Source organism: Populus nigra, chromosome 6, assembly GCF_951802175.1.
Source record: "Populus nigra chromosome 6, ddPopNigr1.1, whole genome shotgun sequence".
Lineage (NCBI taxonomy): Eukaryota > Viridiplantae > Streptophyta > Magnoliopsida > Malpighiales > Salicaceae > Populus > Populus nigra.
The window spans coordinates 15033985-15058998 of record NC_084857.1 but is presented as its reverse complement, the minus strand read 5'-3'; the positions used below and the strand labels follow the sequence as shown (position 1 = coordinate 15058998).

Here is a 25014-nt window from a genome sequence, read left to right as displayed (position 1 = left end):
ATAGTATATGAAGACTGCGGCATAATCAAATATTTTTAAAAATAATTTTATTTAAAGATAATTTTATTAAAAAATATAAGAAAAAAAATGTGAAAGGTGAAGGGCCAATTAAAGGTTATATGTGCCTAGGTGTAGAAAGAAGGGCAAAATACATATAGTGTGCCAAATGAATAAATAACACATTATCTGCTTGGGCAGACTACGTGTTATCTATTTTAGTAAAATTTTCAAGTACTAGAAGAGGTTGAGTTTTTTATACCTCTAAAATCAAAACTTCAACTCTTTTTACTTAAAAATATCTAAAGATATATATTAGAAATCTCAATAACTTCATTTACAATTCCAAAATATTCTTTAATCACTTAAAAAAATCATAAATCAAACCTAAAAAAAACTTTATAGGCCTCGATCTACATTTTTCATCATAGTTAGAGGAAAAAAAACCTTTATTGAATTTTTCTCTCTAAAATGAACTCATTAACACTAAAATCGATATTTTTTATGGCTAGCTAAAATATTATATATTTTTTTTTTCAATGACTTTCTTTCTCCTTTCTTGGAATTTAGGAACAAAAATGTGATGAAAATAAAGTTTAAAGACTAAAATGAACAAAGCAAAAACTACATGGATCAAACATGAAAAAAATTTTGAAAACTCCAATAATCAAAGTACAAAATAAACAGTGTTTTTTTTTTATGAACACTAGAGATTTCACATGTTTTATCGGGCTTCAACAATACCAAATTTATAATAAAATGCTGTGATCTACTTTTTGGGATGATTAAAGACTAAAATCACCTTCATTGATCTTCTGTCTCTAAGATGAATTTATTAACATCAAGATTAATTTTTTATAGGATAAAAATGGATGAGTGAGGACTTTCTCTCTCCTCTTTTTTTTCTAATGGCTTTCACTCTTCTCTCTCAAAATATAAGGACTCATATATTATAAAAATGAAGTTTGAAGACCAAAACTACCGGACTTTAAACTAAACGGATAAAAAATTAAAAACTGTAGAGACTAGAGCATATAATCAATATTGTTTTATTTGTAGGTGAACAATAAAGATTACATTGTTTTTCTACCGTGTAATCTACAATGTTTTATTTCTATTTGAACAATATCAGGGTTACGATAAAAAGTCTAGCTCTTTTAATATATTTACTAATTTTTTCCATTGTGTGGCGGTTTTCAAAATCTTTTTTCATTTAGTTTTGTGGTAATTAAAATTGATATTTATAAAAAAAAATACAATAACTTATACTGTGGAGAAAAAAATATTTTGTTAGGTGAGTATTTCATTTCTTATTCACGTATTTTTGTTTGAAAAGAACAGGTTTTTTTTTAATTAGTAGCATGTTTTTGAATAAATACTAAAAAAAATTAAAATAAATATACATAAAAATATTAATGATTTGAATTAAATAAAGTAAAAATGTATCTTTTTCAATTAAAAATTGCTTTTATTATTCATGTATTTCTTTTTTGTTTCCAAAAAAACTTGTTTTTTAATAGAAGTATTGTTTTTTAAATAAAGATTTATCATGATTTGAAAAGCAATTTTCATTAAAAAAAATATAAAAATCATGAATCAATAATTTGTACACAACAAAAGAAAAACAAAAAAGAATAATTAAACATCAAAATTCTGTAAACATTATACAATAAAAAATAACAAAATAGTTTCATTATCATTTAATATTTATGAACATTTTTTTTTTTTTTAAATTGCATATTACCTTCTTATAGGTAAAATTAATTAATTGAATGAAATAAAAGGCAAAAACAATATTTGCTACGCCATTGATTCTATGTAAACACGGAATGGGATGTATAATTTATATGAACTGTTGCCAATATAATAGACGTGTTTCTTATCAGGCGAGTCCAATTCCAAACGGAAAAAACAAGAATAAATTTTCACTGGTAACCCGAAAGACAGATCTGTCTCCTTGATTTTCTAATGATTCAATCCTTAGAGAGAAATCTACAATAAGGGCAGTTCTATAGAATAATTAGATAATAATCCAGATATTAAGGAAATGCAAATAGATAAACACATCGTTCATCATCAAGATAGATTTTTTGGAGTCTAGTACACTGGTTTCCCCGCTGGAGATCGCACAAATTTAGGTATACAAGACAGTAGAGGATAGCATACTTCACCAGAATATCAAGGTAAATGAACAGAAAGCAGGAGATGATATTTGAGGAGTAAAGCAAAAGCATTACATCCTTGAAAGACTTCCTATGGAAACTATTGTGGTTAATGTTTTTCCATTTCTTGGTTGGAAAATCAACGGTTCTTAAACGTCCAAATATGAGGGACATGCTCGATCTTGTAATTCTCTTCACCCATCAATCGCCTTTGAAGGTCTGGATTCCAGGGGAAGAAACACAGATCTTGAAGTGTGGAAATGTTCTGCAACCCTTCAGGAAGAAAAATCAAGTTTCTACAGTGACGAAAACAAAGATAACTTAAACGTGGAAAAGCTCCGGTTTCAATTTCAGTCCATTCCGCCATCAGAAATAATTGAGAGTTTCCAGCACAGGGAAACCACCTGCATTGCAAAATTCTTTACCAATGCGCCTTGCCTTGAAGGCTTCGCAGAGTTTAAGATGCTTCAATTTGGGAAGCAACTGAAGGACTGAAGTTGGATTATCCGATAGATAAGAATAGCATAACGAGAGGCGGGTGAGGTTTTCCATGGAGGCAAACCAAACGGGCATCTCAATTAATCCCCCATGTAAGAAAAACTCTTGAAGAAGTGGCGGGGGAGAATGTTAGGTTGGTTGCCATTGCATGTGCAGCAAATGGTTGGCACCAACCATTGACTATTGGCAGCCACCTTTGTTGAAGAAGAAGAGGAGTTTGGCAGCCACCATTGTTGAATGAGCTGGAGTTTGGCAGCCACCAATGTTGACAACAAAGCAAGAAGAGCTGCCATGAAATGCCTATAAATAGAGGCATTATGTGAGAGCAAAATGAGAGAGTTGTGAGAACGTGAAGAGAAGAGAAGAAGAGAGAAAGAGGGGCTGCAATGGCAGCAGCCTTGCTGCCATTGCAGCAGCTGCAAGTGCAGCAAGAGAGTTGAGAGAGTTGAGTAGAGTGGATGTAATCCTCCTCCTCTACATGTATTTATTGTATCCTTTCTCTATCTCTAATAAAATGAACCTCTCCCGTGGATGTAGGCGGTTTTGCCGAACCACGTTAAATATTGTGTCAGTGTGCTAAGCCTCCGATGAGCAAATATCAGTACATCACCGGTCGGAATCCCCAACAATTGGTATCAGAGCACATGGTTTAAAGTGGTGTTTGATTTTGCTCAAAAATGAAAGTTGTCAAAATTGTGTTTTGACCATACCACTGTGTAGAGGAGGCCGAGACGAAGCCACTGGTGAAAACGGCGTCAAAATCGGACGTCGGAAAACGGCCGCACGGGCCGGCGAAGAGACTGCCCAGTCAGCGTGCCATGTCAGTGCCAGTCAACAGACACGTCAGCGCCAGTCAACAGACACGTCAGCGAAAGTCAGCAGACACTTCAGCGACGGTCAACAGACACATCATCGACCAGTCAGCAGACACGTCAGCAACATGGGACCCACCGACCACGTCATCAGCCGCGATCCTATGTGCAACCGGATCTGAGATTGAATCTGAGCCGTTGATCAGACCAGAATTGTTTTGATCAAATCTTAGCCGTCTGAAGTGCGATTTGGACGATTTCAGACTTGTTTCCAGCTAATTTGATCGTTCCGGATGCAATGGTACGGTCCGATCGTTGAGATTTGAGACCAAAAGTGGTGGTGGTGAATTAACAAAAGAGATTGCCCGATCAGGAGGCATCTGAAGGTCATCATGGTGGTCGATGGAGATGAACAAGAAAAATGTGCACATGTTTACCCAATTACATGTGTTGAACTGTTAAATGGCGAGAATTTTAATTGCCTTGAGGGAAGGCAAAATTGGGACACTCTAGACACCCAATCATGTGGATAATTTGAGGTGAAGAGTGGAAATTGACCAAGACCAATCTTGACGAATCTAAGAACTGGTAGTCTCGCCAGATGTTGAGAAATCATGTATTAAACCAGTATATTCCAGATCACTTGTAAAGGAAAGCCGCAACAAAGCTAGCAAATGGTTGTATATACGGAAAGACAGTACGATGGATAGATATGGCCTAAGAAGTTCTGTCTAGGAGATTGGGTTTTAAGCGGGACCAGTGTGACCCCTCCAATCTTTCCTGGGAACTTGCTTAGTGGAAGGATTATCCATACGGTACTATTTTCGTATATATAGCAGTTTGTAATGAAACAGTTGAAGACTAGCAGGATGACGGCACAAGGGAACAGTTGGGTTCTGAAGGTTCAAGGATCTGATGGAGTGGTGATTTCTCCAAAGAAGTTAGATTCGGTGACTGTGATTTCTCGAGGGGAGAATTGATGAAGACCCTGATAATGGAAGAGGAATACAGCAAGGGGATAAAGATTGGCACCCTATTTTGATTTCGACAGGTGTTGTGACAGGATGAGCTGCTGTCAAACATAAGCAAGGAATAAGGGAAAATCTGGAGAACAGAAATTGCACGAGGGCACGCGGAGATTGTGCAGGAGTACCCGTAGGATCCAACGAGGTACTGTAATGAGACAACAGGTGCAAGGAGAAGAAGAGTTCCTAGATGAAGCTCAGAGCAGAGACTGTTAAAGTTTGTACAACAGGAAGTCTCTTATGCTCTTGATGAAGACAACAGGCGAAGACCTTTCCAATGCATGCAAGGATGGAAAGAGAGCTGTTGCAGAGGCACCTAATTGAGGGGGTGCAAACGCCTATGATAAAAGGCGACCGCCTATGACGAAAGGCGAAGACACTAGAGAGAGTTGGTGTAGGTGGAGCTGTCAAGCAGAAAGGCATAGAAGCTCCAAACATAGAAATCGAGGTGGAGGATTGCGAGGAGTATACCGCAAGTTTCTCTTTCTATGTGATTAGTGGCAGCTATCTCTCCCATAGTGCACATGGTGGTAGAGAATTCTGGAGCCACTTTGAAGCATCTCAGCTGAAGGAGGATGCGACCACCTATGAAAGGTGAAGACACCTAGATGGAAGGTGTGTGAGGGTCGTGATAGAAGCCCCAGTTCAGACCGCCGCATGACGACGAGCGGAGACACCTAAGGAGAAGGTGTGTGGGCCACGATGTAAGCCCAGTTCAGAACGCCCTAGAGCCAATGTGATGGCTAGATATGAGTGGACAGGTGTATAGCCAATGAAGTGGCTATGATGAGTATGGAGACAAATGCAGGATTGACTTTCATGGATATTGCCCCCATGCTAAAGATCAATGAGCTAGAAGACATTTGCCTTGGACAATAAGTGTGTGACTTGTGGAGCACTAAGATGCGGCTGCTATGAAGAAGCAGAAGGGCATGCGCAGGTTCCGGGAACGAGTTGACTCTTGTCAAGGTGGTGAGCTCGGTAATGGCATTGTAATACTCAGAGTATGAAGACAGATATGGATCAACCTTTAATGGGCTGCCCCCATAGGTGAAGGTGGAGAGCTACCTGGACTATTACGACTAAGAGCGAGAGACTCACGGAGAAGTAAGGCGTGGTTCCTAGGGTGGAACAGAGGGCAGGCGCAACTCCTGGATGAGTAGACTCTTGGAAGAGTGGTGAGCTCGTGATCATATTGAGATACTCAGATAATGACTGTCGCACTTGGAAATAGAAATTTTCGTTTGAGGGGGTGTTGTAAGCCTTAATGTAAGGCTTGATGAATCATTCCGGACCGAGCATGGTTGATACGCTCGAAGGGGAACGTTGTGTTCCAGAGACAAGCGTTAACACTCTTCAGATGTGAAGTGGCAGACCATCTGGTTGTAGTGATCCTTTTGTGTGAGAAAAGGTGTGCTTTGGTAACTCTAATGATTGAAAGGTTTGGCGAGTACCTGTAAACTCGGCCACAGACGCTCTCAGAATGGTAAGCTTGGAAGAGCTGCAAGATGCAAGCCTGTGCTGAAGAAGCAAGAGGACAGTTGCCCCACATGAATGGCAAAGGGGGTGATTGTTAGGTTGGTTGCCATTGCATGTGCAGCAAATGGTTGGCACCAACCATTGACTATTGGCAGCCACCTTTGTTGAAGAAGAAGAGGAGTTTGGCAGCCACCAATGTTGACAACAAAGCAAGAAGAGCTGCCATGAAATGCCTATAAATAGAGGCATTATGTGAGAGCAAAATGAGAGAGTTGTGAGAACGTGAAGAGAAGAGAAGAAGAGAGAAAGAGGGGCTGCAATGGCAGCAGCCTTGCTGCCATTGCAGCAGCTGCAAGTGCAGCAAGAGAGTTGAGAGAGTTGAGTAGAGTGGATGTAATCCTCCTCCTCTACATGTATTTATTGTATCCTTTCTCTATCTCTAATAAAATGAACCTCTCCCGTGGATGTAGGCGGTTTTGCCGAACCACGTTAAATATTGTGTCAGTGTGCTAAGCCTCCGATGAGCAAATATCAGTACATCACCGGTCGGAATCCCCAACAGAGAAAACGCATCCAATTCAGGAAAAATAGAGAAACGTGTAGATTCGAAGTAGTTTTCCTCTGCTTCTAGCGATAGGGATGTGAGGTTCTCCATCTTCTTTATAGCTGCAAACAGCTCACTGGCATGATCGTCATTCACACGCTTAACGCCGAGCTCTCGTAGCTGGGTTAAGGCAATCAATTCTATGGCAATATCATCTCCACCATAAATACCAGACAAAGTGTGAAGATTTACCAATGTTCCAATGCCCTTCGGAACTCTAATTTCACAATCATTAACGCCGTCGGACATTAGAAGGTGTCTCAACTGTTGGATATGCAGAATTTCTATTGGTAGTTTGCGTAGTTGTCGACACATCCTTATATCCAAAGTTTGCAGTCTTTTAAGATTCCCTAAAGTCCCTGGAAGCTCATCTAGATGTGAGTTAAACAAGCGTAAGTACCTCAGGTGAATCAAGTCTCCCAATTCATCAGGTAAGCACTCTATCCCGCCATCCAAATCCAGCACCAACAGAAAGTGCATACCACAAACATTTCTCATATAGGCCCGTGATAGGCATCGGGGAGGATCAAAATAATAATAGCTTCCACTATTAATAAATAGAGATTGAATTAGAAGGCCTTCAACGTTAGGATAGATATCCCTTCCATCATCTCTGATCCGTAAACGCACAGGTGAGTTTGCAGTTTTAGAAACAAAATCTTGTTTCTCCAATTTAAGAATACATAACTGGACATACGAGGCAGGGACTTCTACTGAGGCATATTCTTCTTCTTTTTGAAGCATTCCTAGGTCAATCAATTCCTTAAGAACATTTGCTGCTACATCCTCCATGATATCCCCTGGTCTGTCTTCTATAAGACCTTCAGCCAACAAAAGCCGAACTACTTTTCCTATCTCTACACCATATCTCCCACAAACAATGGCAGAGTAGTCTAGGCATGACTTAAGGTAATCAGGAAGCTTTGCATAATTTGATTTGAAAGTTTCTGAAGAAGAACTCTCACCTGTGATGTCAGAGACTCTTGATGAGCGTAATCCTTCTGCTGCTGATGTGCTTAGAAAAAAACTAGCTTCAGATTCAATCCCCCGAATTTCCTCGGTAACCAAGTCAGGTTTGCCGATCTCTTGAGTGAAGTTGAAATAAGGCATGGTTGGATATTATCAGCTCAAACAAACCCTAATGAAGTCCTGATTTGCATCTGCTGTGCATCTCAGAACAGCATTTATATTGTAAGATTATTTATTTTGTATCTAGTAATATTTGAAGTCAACGTCAGTGATGGCAATGAACCAGCCGAGGTGCTTCCTGTGCTTGTGGGGGGCGAAAGATAATGTATATAATGCTTGGTTAATAAAAAATCCGACCCCCCCGCCTCCCCAATAGCCTAAATTCATAAACATTTGTCAAAGGATGGTTGCTGCAGATTTTAATTTGCTTACCTGTAGTATCAGGGAGGGAGAGAAGAAAGTTCACAGCATTCTATACTCTCTCCTAATCTCAATTAGAATAAGTAAATAGTTTTTTACTTGCATTACCACGCGAGTTAGATAATTTTTTTATCTTTTAAAAGATATAAATATATCGGGAGAAAAAAAATTAAAGTATATTAAATGAAATATTTTTAAAATAATTAAATGGAGACATATTTGACATAATTTTTTTAATAAAAAAGTATTGAGACTGAAATATATTGAATTGATCCGAGTCAATAATGATTAACCTTTGAAACCCATGATCAGAACATGAGACAGTAATGACCTCATAAATTTAAATTAAAAAACTTAATTCTAATGAGGCAAATATTAAAATTAGAAAAAAAAATTATGGAACTAATTTACTTTTTCTAATATGGTTAAAGAAAAAGATAATTTTCAACAAACTTCCTTCCTTCTTTTAGTTAAATTTACTGGCATCAAAATTGATTTTTTTATAGCTGAAATTTGGTTGATGAAAGCTTCTTTTCTTTGTTTTTTATTTTTTAATGATTTTTTCTTTCTTTTCTCAACTTGCACGAACTAAAAAGTGAGGAAATTGTTGTTTTAGGACCGCAATGCAAACTTATAAAACTATACTAATCAAATATGAAAAAAATAAAAAAAATAGAGATTAAATTGTTTTTTCTCATGACCCGTGAATATTAAAATAGACTATGGATGCACCATGCAATTCATAGTGTTTTATTTCTTGGGAAATAATAAGAATCGTTAATAAAAACTCCAAAACTTTTAGGTTTTTTGTCGGTGCAATTTCTCATGGCCATGTTTGAAATATATTTTTATTTAATTTTATAGTAAGTAAAGTAATTATTTATAACAATTCCAATAATTTAATCTTTGACTAAAAAATGTATTTTCTTAGTGAAAATTCCCTTTTTATTCATATATTTCTTGTTTTCTACTAAAACATGTCTTGTTTTCATAATTAAGGTTTTTTAAATAAAAATATATCGTGATTTGAAAAGTAAGATATAATAAATAAATAAACAAATAAAAAATCATGCTTCCGTAATTTTAAGAAATCACAGGACTACCACCATTTAAAAAAACGAATCTACTCTTAGAAATCGTTGAATCCTATAAATGATTATTTTGATGTATTATAGAAATTTTTTTATAATGCAAGAATTTATTAGTTTTTATTTAATTTTTTCTATTAGTTTTGTAATAAAAAGTATAGAGTTTTAAAACCTCTCCATCAAACACTCCATTAGCTAGGATTTTATTAGTTTAAACACTTATTATTAAAGCAAAATTAATTCAATTCAAAATTGTTGATATCTATCATTTATAAAACAATTGTTAATATTATCATTAAAACTATAATTTTATTTAAAAATTTTAGCACAGCATGATAACGTTTTTAATATCATCTCAATAATTTTATTTAGAATAGAATTTTATTATGTTTTTTTTAAGACAAAAAATTGATTGAAAAGAGAAGAAAAAAGGTGACGGGCAAAAACAATCAAGCCCGGGTGCGTCTAAAGTATGTAAAAATGCATTACCGAGACAAAAAGTGTAAAAATTAAAACTTTAGGTATCAAAATAAACTTTTTCGTTCCCTATGAACAATAAAAAAAATGCATCGCTCCCCTATAGTGCAATTCACGGTTGTTTTATTTCTAGGGAACGATTAAGATCTACATAAATATTTTAGTTTATTTTACTAGTTTGTTATCCACATGACGTCGCAGGGTAATTTTAAAACCTGTTTTTATTTTATTTTATGACTATTAAAATAAATACTTGAAATAATTTCAATAATTTGACATAGCCATGATTTTTTTTTATCAACAACATGGTTTTTTCAATACAAACTTAAAGAAATTCAATAAAAATTCCTAATAATTAAAATGATTTAAATTTAGGTGAAAAAAGATTATTTCTCTAGACAAATCCCTTTTTGTTATTCATTCATTTATTTTTTATTTTTTTGAACAATGCTTTTTTTTATTAGAAGCTTGTTTCTTCATACAAAACCTTATCATGACTTTTAATGTAATTTTCAACCCACAAAAAAAATTTAATATCTTAGTTTTTATGTGATGGTATAAAAAATTAAATAATTTGAGTTTTGTACATAATTATTTATAAAATAAGTGTTAATATTACCTAACAAAACTCTAATCGTATTTGAAGACTGTTGTATAATCAAATAATTTTAAAAATAATTTTATTTCAAGATAATTTTATTAAAAAAATATAAGCAAAAAAGAAAAAAGCACAAGGTGAATGACCAATTAAAGGTAATATGTGCCTAGGTCTAGAAGGAAAGGCAAAATACATATAGTCTGCCCTAATGTTTTTCTTAAAAAAATAAATAGACAACACATACTACTACATGTTATCTATTAGTAAAATTTCTAGAAGAGTTTGAGTGTTTTAGATCCCTAAAATCAAAACTTCAACTTTTTTTACTTAAAAATATCTAAAAATATATATTAGGAACCTCAATAATTTCATTTACAATTCTAAAATATTTTTTAATTACTTAAAAAAATCATAAATCAAGCCTAAAAAAAGTTTTACAGGCCTTAATTTACTTTTTCCATCATAGTTAGAAGAAAAATACAGCTTTTATTGATTTTTCTCTCTATTAATTTATTGATACTAAGATCAGTTTCTTTTATAGCTAGCTAAAATATTTATCTTCTTTATTTTTCAATGAATTTCTTTCTTCTTTCTTAGAATCTAGGAACATAAATGTGATGAAAATAAAGTTTAAAGACTAAAATAAACAAAGCAAAAACTACAAGGATTGAATATGAAAAAAATTTGAAAACTCCAATGATCAAAGGTGTAAAATGAACAGTGTTTTGTTTCATGAACAATAAAGATTTCACATGTTTTATGTTATAATAAAATGCTCTAATATTTTTTTTTGTATGATTAAAGAATAAAAACACTTTTATTGATCTTCTTTTTTTAAGACGAACTCTTTGATATCTAGATTAATTTTTTTTGGAATAAAATTGGATAAGTGAGAAATTTCTCTCTCCTCTCTCTTTTTTTAATGGCTTTCTCTCTTTTCTCTCGAAATATAAGGACTCATATATTATAAAATTAAAGTTTGAAGACCAAAACTAATAGACTTTAAAATAAAAGGATAAAAAATTAAAAACTTTAGAGACTAGAGTATACAATCAATATTGTTTTATTTGTAGGTGAACAATAGAGATTACATTGTTTTTCTACCGTGTAATCCACAATGTTTTATTTCTATTTAAACAATATCAGAGTTACATTAAAAATTTTAGCTCTTTTAATATATTTACTAATTTTTCCCCTTGTGTGGCGGTTTTCAAAATCTTTTTTCATTTAGTTTTATGGTAATTAAAATTGATATTTATATAAAAAAATACAATGACTTATACTGTGGAGAAAAAAAATATTTTGTTCAGTGAGTTTTTCATTTTTTATTCATTTATTTTTGTTTGAAAAGAACAGGTTTTTTTTTAATTAGTAGCATGTTTTTGAATAAAAACTAAAAACAATTAAAATAATTATACATAAAAATATTAATGATTTGAATTAAATAAAGTAAAAATGTATCTTTTTCAATTAAAAATCACTTTTATTATTCATATATTTCTTTTTTGTTTCCAAAAAAACATGTTTTTTAATAGAAGTTTTGTTTTTTAAATAAAGATTTATCATGATTTGAAAAGCAATTTTTATTAAAAAAAATATAAAAATCATGAATTAATAATTTGTATACGATAGAAGAAAAACATAAAAGAATAATTAATCATCAAAATTAAGTAAAACATATACAATAAAAAATAACAAAATAGTTTCATTCTCATTTAATATTTATGATTATTTTTAAAACAATTTTGCGTATACATTCTTATATCGTGATTCACAAAGTAATGGTTCATTATACCATAAAAAAGCTTTTATTCCGTGCTTTATTTTTTCTAATATTCCTTTTTAATATTCCTTTGATGATTTGAAATTTAAAGTGTGAGTTTTGCAACTTTAAAAATTATTTTTCAATTTATTTTTACTTGTAAACATTCAAAAATAAATTAAAAAAAAACCTCATTAAACTTATTTTAACTCCAAAACACCCTATAATCCGTTTAAACATCTAAAATTAAACCAAATAAAAAAAAAATATAAGTCTCAATTGTGTTTTCAATAACATAAAGGTTCTAAATCATTTTTACATAAACTCATTAATAACAAAATTGATATTTTTTATAACAAGAATGTGACTGCCTAACTTTTTCTCTCCTTTTCTTTTTTTTGAACATATCTCAACACTCATAAACTATATATATAAAAAATCCAAGATTGAAACTCATAATTCTAAAACTATAAGTATCAAATATGTATAAATTAAACTTTAAAGACGAAACTGGATTTTTATGTGTTTTTCAAACAATAGATAATATTTTCATTACTTATTTTGATCCTTGTTTCTTCAGTTTTTTAACTATAAATTCAAATTCATGTGTGTATTTAGAACAATGGGCATCCAAAGAGAAGAAAATCCAAATTTAACTTGCAAGGATGCAACAATAATAACATGATGATATTCGATTATCAAAATAAAAGAAAACAACACCGTTCTATAAAAGTCTCGTTCAAATGGAGCACAATAATGTGCCATTGTTATTTTTTTAGTATAAAGTGGTAATAGTTAATAACATTAATAATATGATATACCAGCCCAATATCCTCTCTATCAAACCTAGCTAGTTTTTACTATTTATTTGACTAGCATTTTGTTGTGGATTAGATATTTTTATAAAAAAATAAATATGATAGTTTTTTCAATGATTTTTTAAAGCAAAATAAAAAAAAAACTTACATATACTAGAAATATGTTCCAATCACAGAATCTCACAAGTGTTTCAAGGCTGATCACACAAGAAAACTGGACTTGAATGCTGTATTATTCCGTAGCTGATGTGGCTCTTAAATAGCCTTACAAATGAAGAAGAGAAAGGGAAATAACAACCCACGATTTACATGTCCTACTATCGTGGAGTAGACTAAGTCAGGAAACAGAAAATGCAATCTTCTCCTTGATAGCAGGAGATTTATTTACAACACTTATCATTAACAAATTTTATCATCCTCCCTTAAACTGTATATTCATAATAGTTTATTCAGAATACTCACAAACACCCATTGATTCTCGTAATTTTGAGAAAACTTCGATCTTCAATGGTTTAGTCATGATATCCGCGATTTGTTCATGAGTAGAACATTGTGTTAGTTCTATCACTCCATCTTTGACTAGATCACGAAAAAAAATGAAACCGAATGTCTATATGCTTGCTACGATCATGCATAATCGGATTTTTTGTAAGTTTGATAGCCGAGATATTATCACAATATACCACTGTAGGTCCGGACTGCACATGATTTAGAATCTTTAAAATTCTCCTCAACCAAACAACTTGACAGGCACTTGATGCTGCAGCAATGAACTCGGCTTTTGTAGTGGAAAGAGTAACCACAGGTTGTTTCTTTGAAGATCAGGATATTGCGCTTGAATTCACCATAAAGACATAGCCTGAAGTGCTCTTTCTGTCATTTTGATCTCCCGCATAATCACTATCTGTGTAGCCAAATAGTTCACCATCTCCTCTCTTCTTGTAGAATATTCCAAAGCTGGTCGTGCCTTTTATATACCGTAAAATTCTTTTTGCTGCCATCAAATGATTTTCTGTAGGATGCTCCATGTACCTGCTAATTAGACTTACAACAAACATCAAGTCAGGACGTGTGGCAGTTAGATACATGAGGTTCCCCACCATTTGCTTATAAATGGTACTATCAACTTGTATCCCACCTTCATCTCTTGTCAGTTTAAATCCAGGAACAATTGGATTTTTCACTGAGTTGCATTCACCCATATGAAATCTTTCCAGAATTTCATGAGCATATTTTTGTTGGCTAATAAATATACCATCATTCGTTTGCAATACTTCGATGCCCAGAAAATATCTCATTTTCCCGAGATCAGTCATATCAAATTCAGCCATCATGGACTTCTTGAATTTTTCAAACATACTTTCGTTGTTTCCAGTAAATATGAGGTCATCAACATAAAGACAACTGATCAAGATTTTACCTTCATCTGCTGTTTTGATGAACAATGTATGTTCATGCGGACATTTGTTGAAGCCTTCTTTAGCAAAGTATGACTCAATACGACTATACCATGCCTGGGGACCTTGTTTGAGTCCATACAATGCCTTTTTGAGTAGATAAACTTTCGATTCTTCCCCTTTCTTCTCAAATCCCGTGGGTTGATCAACAAATACTTCTTCGTCAATTTCACCATGCAGGAAAGCGGATTTGACATCAAGCTGAAAAATCAACCATCCTCTTTATGCTGCAAGAGAGATAACCATGAGGATTGTATCTAGACGAGCAACCGGAGCAAAAACTTCTGCGTAGTCCACTCCGTATTGTTGACTATACCCCTTAGCAACTAGGCGTGCTTTATATTTATCTGCCTCCCCAAACTCATTGAGTTTTGTCTTAAATATCCACTTAACCCCAACAGTTTTCCCTCCAAGTGGCAGATCAATCAGCTCCCACGTATTATTCCGTTCAATGGCTTCGATTTCTTGATTCATGGCTGCTCTCCAGTTGTCAAATTGCACGGCTTCCTCAAAAGTCGATGGGTCATTTGTGTTGAATAAAGCTAATTTAGCAAAATTCACACCATCAAAAGTCAAAATTCACACCATCAAAAGTCATCCCTCTGTCACCAGCCATATTATCAAAATCCATCCCTCATTCTCCTGCCAAATTCATTCTCCCTGTATCAGCAAAATTCATCCCTCCTGCATCAAATAAATCAGCACCCAACTCATAATCTTTGAGCCATGCAGGTCGTCTCCGTACCCTTACCTATAGAATTAAAGGTAATGGGCGATTGGGTGACCCGTGTGCCTGTGACCCGTGTGCCTCCTGCTCTCCAGTCGCACAATCTATGGGTGACCCATGGGCCGACTGTTCTGCAACCTCATCTTCATCAATTTCTTGACCATCCTCATCGTGATCAAGAGATGTGCTGGGCAACCCAAGATTGGTGGTGGGTGATCCATCTGTCTCTAGATCGGTCTCCTGCTCTGTCTCTACTTTTGTGGGATTGTCAGCGTGTTCTCATGCCAAATCAGCCACTGGGTTGTCCTCATTGTTATCACCCCATACCCACTGTTAATTTTCTTCAAAAATCACGTCCCTGCTGACAATAATCCGTTGCAAAATTGGGTCAAACATGTGATAGGCTTTTGAGGAATCACTCACCCCTAGAAAGATGCATTTAATACTTTTGGCATCAAGCTTGGTTCTCTTGTGATCCGGGACATGAACATGCCCAATACAGCCGAAAATTCGAAAATGGGACACAAATGGTTTAACACCATCCCAAGCCTCTTCGGGTGTCTTGTTGCGTACAGCAAGGGTGGGACTACGATTGAGAATATGCACTGCCCAATTGACAGCTTCAAGACAAAAATTCCTAGGAATTTGCTTCTCTGTCAACATGCTCCTCACCATATTCATAATGGTCATGTTCTTCCTCTCCGCGACGCCGTTGTGTTGGGGAGTGTACGGGGCTGTCAATTGCTTGTGTATCCCATTTTCATTGCAGAAGTTTGTGAATTCTGTTGACGTGAATTCACCTCCCCAATCAGTTCGCAAATTTTGAATGAAGGCACCAGTTCCCTTTTCTACCTTGGCTTTGTACAGTTTGAATGTGGTGAAGGCCTCTAATTTTTCTGTCAAGAAATAAACCCAGATTTTCCTGCTGAAATCTTCAATAAATGTAATTAAATACCTCTTGTTGCTGTGTGAACTTGGACTAATTGGACCACATATATCCCAATGCACCAATTGAAGAATTCGGGATGCCCTCCACATGCTTTCCCTTGGAAAAGAATCCCGGTGTTGTCTCCCTGCCATACATACTTCACATATCTGTTGTATGGATTTAAAGTGTGGTAATCCAGCTACCATCTTCTTATGTTGAAGTGTGTTGATCCCATTCCAGCTGAGATGACCGTAGCGATGGTGCCACAGAGTGGCCTGATCAGTGATTGCGGATGAGAAACATTGTTGATGAATTGGCCTGATCCCAGCAGCCACACTAGAATTCCCAGCTGTCACAATTACCACAAATAATCGATTATGGGTCATTTGGGTTTCCATAATCAAACCCCTCTCCGGATGGAAAATTTTGCATTTGTCTTGCTTAATCATCACAGCAAGACCTTTTTCCATCAATTGACCGAGAATGAGCAAATTGTTCTTCAGTTCTGGTACAAAGAACACATCTGTGATGACATTAATAATCCCATTCATTTCTATGCGAATTCTCCCTCGACCATGTACACTGAGACATGAATTATTTCCCATCTTCACATTGTCTTTGAAGCTGTTGTCAAATTCAAAGAAAAACTCCCTCTTGCCACACATGTGGTTGCTGCACCCAGACTCAAGGTACCAGATGTGTTCAGCAGCAACATTTAGTGAATTGGTATGTGCCATCAACAACATTTCTTCTTTGGTTTCTGCATAGTTTGCCTTCTGATCCCTTGCTCGCTTTGAACATTCTCATTGGTAATGTCCTAATTCTCCACAGTTGTAACATCCAATGTTTGATTTGTCAAAAACAAATTTGCCTCTTCCCCGTCCTCTTCCTCGGCCTCGGTAGGTGCTCCGCCCACCATCTCTTCCTCCTTGTTGAACGCTATATGAAATTTACAGTGCTTGTTCTTCCACTACAACATGGCGATGGACTCTTTGTTCATGAACTAACAAACTACTTTGTAGTTCATCGATGGATAGGATGTCCAGATCATTGGACTCCTCAATTGAACATACAACATAGTCATATTTAGGAGTCATTGACCTCAGGATCTTTTCAATGATCACCACATCCTTCATGTATTCTCCATGAATTCTCATTTTATTGGCAATAATGAGAGTTCTTGCAAAGTAATCATTAACTGATTCTCCAGCCTTCATGTGCAATGTCTCAAATTCCTTTCGTAGAGCCTGTAATTGAGCTCTCTTGACACGTATGGATCCTTGATATTTTTGTTTCAAGGAGTCCCATATGTCTTTTGTTGTGTCTTTCTTCAAGATAGTCTCTAAAATTGAACGATCAAGAGACTGAAATAAATAGTTCTTACATTTCAGGTCTTTCAACTTCTGTTCATCGAGCAACTTCTTTTGTGCCTCACTAGGATCAACTCCTTCTGCTGCTGCAGTGATCCCTGTCTCCACCAGGTTCCAGTACTCCTTGGAACGTAGAAAATTCTCCATCAGCATACTCCAGTGATCATAGTGACCATCAAACCTTGGAATGGCAGGTTGAACAAAGTTGTTTTCAGATGACATGGTTTTTGTGTTTTTGGTTTTCTTTGTGCAGGTTATGGTGGGGCTGTGTTTTGGTGAAGCTGTGTTTAGGTTGTGTGAAGAGGCTCTGATACCAAATGTTCCAATCACAGAATCTCATAAGTGTTTCAAGGCTGATCACACAAGAAAACTGGACTTGAATGCTGTATTATTCCGTAGCTGATGTGGCTCTTAAATAGCCTTACAAATGAAGAAGAGAAAGGGAAATAACAACCCACGATTTACATGTCCTACTATCGTGGAGTAGACTAAGTCAGGAAACAGAAAATGCAATCTTCTCCTTGATAGCAGGAGATTTATTTACAACACTTATCATTAACTAATTTTATCAAAATATACGTGTTAATAAATAAATAAATAAATAAAAAGTCTAAATAAAGATAAAAAGTTAAAAGTCATATATAGATTAAAATATTCGGTCTTGCAACTTCGATATTTTAGACGACTGTGTTTAACAACTTTGTTCATAAAAATTAATTTTTTATTTAATTAAATGATAATAGAAATAGACATAAGAAATTAATAAAATAAAATAAAATGTAAAAAAAAATATTATGTAAAGTTACATATATTAAAAATATGATCTGAAAATAAATATTAAAAATAAAAAGCTTGACTGCTTGCATGCTTATTCACATGCATTTATTTACGCATATGTGATTAATTAATCCATAATGTGATTGCAAGTTTTCTTAATTTCCTGTTCATGTTACTTGACTGACAAAATACTAATTCAAGACATTTATTGGTTTCTTACCTCATGTTACGTCTATGGTAAAAAAAGAAGAAGAAAGAGGACAGGTCAATTCTATGGCTCCCTTTATTTGTCGTGGAAGATTAATTCGTTTATGTGCTTGTGATGTTGATTGCCTGCAGGGATATAAAGATCAGGCAGAATTCCTGCGTTCAGGACTCTACAAATGGGAGGGAGATGCGCACACCTTTGATAAGGATGGACCTTATATTGAGGTCGTAACCTCGCCGAATAATCCTGATGGTGCTAGCCGAGAAGCTGTGGTGAACCGTGGGGAAGGGAAGCTTGTCTATGACCTTGCCTACCACTGGCCACAATACACACCTATCACTCAACCCTTGGATCATGATATTATGCTGTTCACATTTTCCAAATGCACTGGACATGCTGGTTCCCGGATTGGGTGAGCAGGACATTCTTTAGTTAAGAGATTAATGTCGCAATGCATGGCTTGTTGTTGGAATAAGAAGATCGCCACAATATATCATTCTGCTTTGCCTATGTTTAATTTGTAGTTCGTTCCTGTTCCTTTCTGCTAATTATTTTGTTTCCAAATTGAAGCTGGGCACTTGTTAAGGATAAAGAGGTAGCTAGAAAGATGACTGAATACATGCAGATCAGTTCCATCGGTGTATCTAAAGAATCTCAGATTCGAGCTGCAAAGATTCTTGGAGTGCTTGGCGAAGGTTGTAGGACTGCTGATTCAGAGAACTTCTTTGAGTATAGCCATAGCATTCTGAAAGAAAGGTGGGAGAGATTGCGAAATGTTGTCAAGAACAGCAGAGTCTTCAGTCTGCCAAAGTACCCACGAGATTACTGCAACTTCACTGGAAAGTACATGGATTCAAATCCTGGTAATGCTCATAATTAGATCAATATTGTTTTTGTTACTTTTGAAAGTGGACACCCCAACTCCATTGTAGGCTCATTTGAAAAGCTCTCCTAACATATTTTGCTTTTCTGCAAACAGCTTTTGCATGGTTGCACAGCAAGGAGGATATAGACTGGGAGAGTCGTTTAAGAGAGCATAAGATAATAGCAAGAAGTGGGGAGCGGTTTGGGGCTAGTCCAAAGCATGTCAGAATAAGCATGTTTAGTCCACCAGAAGCCTTTAACCTTTTCTTGGAGAGGTTATCAGCAATCATCGACAATACCAACGGAAATGTAGTGACTTGATACATGGGACGAGAAGAAAGCTCTATCATCAAATAAAATGTTCTTATCACGCCAGTATTAGAGAACATTAAGAGGACACAGTAGGATCTAGGCTAACTAGGGATACAGGGTAGTTCATACTCGTACATCCGATGGTTTATTCAAATTTTAATGCGATGTAGATTGCTACGCCTTTGATTCTATGTAAACACGGAATGGGATATATAATTTATATGAACTGTTGCCAATATAATAGACGTGTTTCTTATCTAGCAAGTCCAATTCCAAACGAAAAAAAGAACAATAAATTTTCACTGGTAACCCGAAAGACAGATCTGTCTCCTTGATTTTCTAATGATTCAATCCTTAGAGAGAAATCTACAATAAGGGCAGTTCTATAGAATAATTAGATAATAATCCAGATATTAAGGAAATGCAAATAGATAAACACATCGTTCATCATCAAGATAGATTTTTTGGAGTCTAGTACACTGGTTTCTCCGCTGGAGATTGCACAAATTTAGGTATACAAGACAGTAGAGGATAGCATACTTCACCAGAATATCAAGGTAAATGAACAGAAAGCAGGAGATGATATTTGAGGAGTAAAGCAAAAGCATTACATCCTTGAAAGACTTCCTATGGAAACTATTGTGGTTAATGTTTTTCCATTTCTTGGTTGGAAAATCAACGGTTCTTAAACGTCCAAATATGTGGGACATGCTCGATCTTGTAATTCTCTTCACCCATCAATCGCCTTTCAAGGTCTGGATGCCAGGGGAAGAAACACAGATCTTGAAGTGTGGAAATGTTCTGCAACCCTTCAGGAAGAAAAATTAAGTTTCCACAGCAATGAAAACAAAGATATCTTAAACGTGGAAAAGCTCCGGTTTCAATTTCAGTCCATTCCGCCAGGAACTCAGAAGCAATTGTGAGAGTTTCCAGCACAGGGAAACCACCTGCATTGCAAAATTCTTTACCAATGCGCCTTGCCTTGTAGGCTTCCCACAGTTGAAGATGCCTCAATTTGGGAAGCAACTGAAGGACTGAAGTTGGATTCTCGGATAGATAAGAACAGAATAATGATAAGCGGGTGAGGTTTTCCATGGAGGCAAACCAAACGGGCATCTCAATTAATCCCCCACGTAGGAAAAACTCTTGAAGAAGTGGCGGGGGAGAAAACGCATCCAATTCAGGAAAAATAGAGAAACGTGTATCTTCAAAGTGGTTTCCCTCTGCTTCTAGCGATAGGGATGTGAGGTTTTCCAACTTCTTTATAGCTGCAAACAGCTCACTGGCATGATCGTCACTCACACGCCTAACGCCGAGCTCTCGTAGCTGGGTTAAGGCAATCAATTCCATGGCAATATCATCTCCACCATAAATACCAGACAAAGTGTGAAGATTTACCAATGTTCCAATGCCCTTCGGAACTCTAATTTCACAATCATTAACGCCGTCGGACATTAGAAGGTGTCTCAACTGTTGGATATGCAGAATTTGTATTGGTAGTTTGCGTAGTTGTCGACACATCCTTATATCCAAAGTTTGCAGTCTTTTAAGATTCCCTAAAGTCCCTGGAAGCTCATTTAGATCTGAGCCAACCAAGCCTAAGTACCTCAGGTGAATCAAGTCTCCCAATTCATCAGGTAAGCGCTCTATCCTGCCATCCAAATCCAGCACCAACAGAAAGTGCATACCACAAACATTTCTCATATAGGCCCGTGAAAGGCCTCGGGGAGAACCAAAAGAAGACTAATAATAAATAGAGATTGAATTAGAAGGCCTTCAACGTTAGGATAGATATCCCTTCCATCATCTCTGATCCGTAAACGCACAGGTGAGTTTGCAGTTTTAGAAACAAAATCTCGTTTCTCCAATTGAAGAATACATAACCGGAGATACGAGGCAGGGACTTTTACTACAGTCCCATGTCGTTCTTCTTGAAGCATTCCTAGGTCAATCAATTCCTTAAGAACATTTGCTGCTACATCCTCCATGATATCCCCTGGTCTGTCTTCTATAAGACCTTCAGCCAACAAAAGCCGAACTAGTTTTCCTATCTCTACACTATATCTCCCACAAACAATGGCAGAGTAGTCTAGGCATGACTTAAGGTAATCAGGAAGCTTCGCATAATTTGATTTGAAAGTTTCTGAAGAGGAACTCTCACCTGTGATGTCAGCGACTCTTGATGAGCGTAATCCTTCTGCTGCTGATGTGCTTAGAAAAAAACTAGTTTCAGATTCAATCCACCGAATTTCCTCGGTAACCAAGTCAGGTTCGCCTATCTCTTGAGTGAAGTTGAAATAAGGCATGGTTGGATATTATCAGCTCAAACAAACCCTAATGAAGTCCTGATTTGCATCTGCTGTGCATCTCAGAACAGAATTTATATTGTAAGATGATTTACTTTGTATCTAGTAATATTTGAAGTCAACGTCAGTGATGGCAAAGAACCAGCCGAGGTGCTTCCTGTGCTTGTGGGGGGCGAAAGATAAGGTATATAATGCTTGGTAAAAAAAAATTCCGCCCCCCCCCCCCCCCCCCCGGCGACTACCCAATAGCCTAAATTCACAACCTTTGTCAAAGGATGGTTGCTGCAGATTTTAATTTGGTTGCCTAGAGTACCAGGGAGAGAAGAAAGTTTACAACATTCTTGACTCTCTCCTAATCTCTACAATAAGTAAATAGTTTTTTACTTACATTACTACGCGAGTTAGATTATTTTTTTATCTTTTAAAAGATATAAATATATCATAAATAAAAAAAAATTAATGCATATTAAACAAAATATTTTTAAAATATTTAAATGGTGATGTATTTGACACAGTTCTTTTAATGAAAAAAAAATATTGAGACGCTGACATATTAAATTGATCAAAATCAATTATAATTAACCTCTAAAACCTGTAATTCAGAATATAAAATGGTGATGACCTCTTGGGGTCCATATCAAAATAAATTAAAAATTTTAATTTTAATAAATCAAATATAAAAAAAAACACTTATGAAACTGATTTATTTATTTTTAGTATGGTTAAAGGGAAAAAATCACCTCCAACATACTTTTTTTTCTAACCAAACTTATTAATATTAAAATTGATTTTTTTTATAGCTGAAATTATGGTTGATGAAAGCTTCCTTTCTCTTTTTATTTTTTGATGATTTTCTTTTTTTTCTCTCAACTTGCACGAACTAAAAAGTGAGGAAATTGTAGCTTTAGGACCGCAATGCAAACTTATAAAACTATACTAATCAAATATGAAAATATATATATATATATATATATATATATATAGAGAGAGAGAGAGAGAGAGAGACAGACTAAATCGTTTTTTCTCATGGACATGTTTGAAATATATTTTCATTTAATTTATAGCAATTAAAATAATTATTTGTAAGAATTCCAATAAGTTAAATCTTTGACTAAAAAATGTATTTTCTTAGTGACAATTCCCTTTTTTATTAATATATTTCCTGTTTTCTACTAAAACATGTCTTTGTTTTCATAAGTAAGGGTTTTAAAATAAAAATTGATAGGTCATCATGTTCTTCCTTAAACCTCCTTTGTTTAAAAGTCATAGCAGGAAAGTCATAACCTAAAATAAAGCTATGTGTTTTTGTGCCCAACACTAAGTTGAGTTATGGCATGCCCGCGCCCAACTCCAAGTTGGGTAGGAGCACGTCCATGCCCAATCCCCTGTTGGGTCAAGGACGCGACCACGCCCAACAACATGTTGGGCTATGGCGCATCCGTCTCTGACTATTCTTGGGTGCAGTCACAAGTTGAACCCAATTCCTCATGGATACAGTATGTAAGTTGAACTCAATGTCCCTCAATTTAAGTGCACAGTTGAAAGGTAGTTATGCCTCTCATACTCTGGATCTGGATTGGTCATTATGATACTCATCACATACTATTAAATACGAACAAGCAATTCATGCTTCTATTAATTAGATGTGATGGTACGAACAGTAAAATAACATTATCTTACTAATACAATATTATATTTCTACCCCTCCTACGTTGCAAAAAGCAGGTCAAGTCAGGTAATATAAAAGAGGACAAGAATATATAAAAAGGGGTTTGAAATATTATACTCTGAGACATAAACACATTTCTTTTTCTTCTACCTGAATTATACATCTTCTTCCCCTCCCTCTTCTCTATCTTCATAAAAGCTAATTAATATCATTTTTGCCACATAAAAATATCTTTTACATACTTAATCTTCGAAGGGTCCCCTATCAACACTCTCATGAGTCTCTAATTAAAAAAGAGTTTCACACCCCCTGAGGAGATCCATTAAAAAATAAATCCATACAGTCTTGAAGTGAAGGTCGTAAAACATATTGTGAATGACATACAAGGATCTCTAGGAACAATTCATTCCAAAATATTTCCTATGATTTTTATATCCTTATAAGAAAATATATCATGATTTGAAAAGCAAGATACAATAAATAAATAAACAAACAAATAAAAGAATCATGCTTCGGTAATTTTTACGTGACTATATGAAAAAAAAATTGGAGAATAATTAATTTAACAAAATTATAAAAAAAAATATTTTCAATAAAGAAAAAATATTTTATTTTCATACAACATTCATGAGCTATTTTTTTGAAAAACATATGCATATTAGGTTCATGGAGTACTCAAAGTTTTATATTTAAGGAGAATTTTCAAGAAATTGCTCACATTTTAGCAAAAGCTACTCTCTGTAGACGTATGGATTGGTTGAAAGACTTGAAAAAAACATCATTCCAAGTGATATGTTAGCCGTTGCAACTGGATTCAAAGGATTAGCTTGATTATTTTGATGTATTATAGAATTTTTTTTATATATGCAAGAATCAAATAACTTTACGTGGTGAAACAAAATATTTCTTATTTCCCCTTCAATAAATTCTTTTATTTGGTTTTGAAAGGAATGATCCCATGTTGCTCTTATTTACTGCCAAAGAATCAAATTATAATTATATTTATTCCTTTAAAATTTTGGTTCTTCCTTCTCATCTCCAATACTCAATAATTATCACAAGCACAAATCCCACTTTTTATAGGTTCAAAAATTCTTACACAAAATAATTCATCTTTTTTAGGTTTATTAATTTTGTAATAAAAAGTATAGAGTTTTGTTAATATTATAGAAAGAAGCTCTATCCTTATTTGAATACTGTGGTATAATCAAATAGTTTTAAAAATAGTTTTTATAATTTTATTTAAAGATAATTTTATTAAAAAATAAAATAATTGAAAGAAAAAAAAATGAAAGGTGAAGGGCCATCATGCCTATGTTCGGGAGGAAGGGCAAAATACATGTAGTCTACCTTATTTTTTAAAAAATAAATAAATAGACAACATATTATCTGCTTGGATAGACTACGTGTCGTTTACCAGTACAATTTTCGAGTACTAGAAGAGTATGAGTTTTTCGAACCTCTAAAGTCAAAACTCTAACTTCTTTTCATCTAAAAATACCTAAAAATATATATTAGGAACCTTGGTAACTTTATTTACAATCCCAAAATATCATTTAATCACTTAAAAAATCATAAATCAAGCAAAAAAAAAGGATTTACACGCCTCAATCTACTTTTTTATCATAGTCAGAGGAAAAATACCACCTTCATTGAATTTTAGGATTGTGGTTGAGGTTGTGGTTCA

General features: G+C 34.8%; 4 protein-coding genes across 4 annotated transcripts; 2 read left to right on the top strand and 2 right to left on the bottom strand.

Moving 5' to 3' along the window:
• Positions 1 to 4290: 4290 nt before the first annotated feature.
• On the bottom strand, positions 4291 to 7918 carry LOC133696587 (putative disease resistance protein At1g58400). Its single transcript, XM_062118805.1, has one exon. The coding sequence runs from the start codon at positions 7685 to 7687 to the stop codon at positions 6413 to 6415; it is 1275 nt and encodes a 424-aa protein (XP_061974789.1). The 5' UTR covers positions 7688 to 7918; the 3' UTR covers positions 4291 to 6412.
• Positions 7919 to 18053: 10135 nt separating this feature from the next.
• LOC133696166 (tryptophan aminotransferase-related protein 1-like) lies at positions 18054 to 18839 on the top strand. The gene has a single exon (XM_062118263.1). It carries the CDS (start codon positions 18203 to 18205, stop codon positions 18590 to 18592), a length of 390 nt encoding a protein of 129 aa, XP_061974247.1. The 5' UTR covers positions 18054 to 18202; the 3' UTR covers positions 18593 to 18839.
• Positions 18628 to 19616, top strand: LOC133697305 (L-tryptophan--pyruvate aminotransferase 1-like). Its single transcript, XM_062119781.1, has 3 exons — positions 18628 to 18638; positions 18747 to 19039; positions 19156 to 19616. The coding sequence occupies exons 1-3, from the start codon at positions 18628 to 18630 to the stop codon at positions 19359 to 19361; spliced, it is 510 nt and encodes a 169-aa protein (XP_061975765.1). The 3' UTR covers positions 19362 to 19616.
• Positions 19617 to 19765: 149 nt separating this feature from the next.
• LOC133696165 (putative disease resistance protein At1g58400) lies at positions 19766 to 21843 on the bottom strand. The gene is given in 2 exon segments (XM_062118262.1): positions 19766 to 21097; positions 21100 to 21843. Coding segments are annotated over 2 exon segments (1629 nt in total). The 5' UTR covers positions 21659 to 21843; the 3' UTR covers positions 19766 to 20027.
• Between the last annotated feature and the right edge of the window lie 3171 nt (positions 21844 to 25014).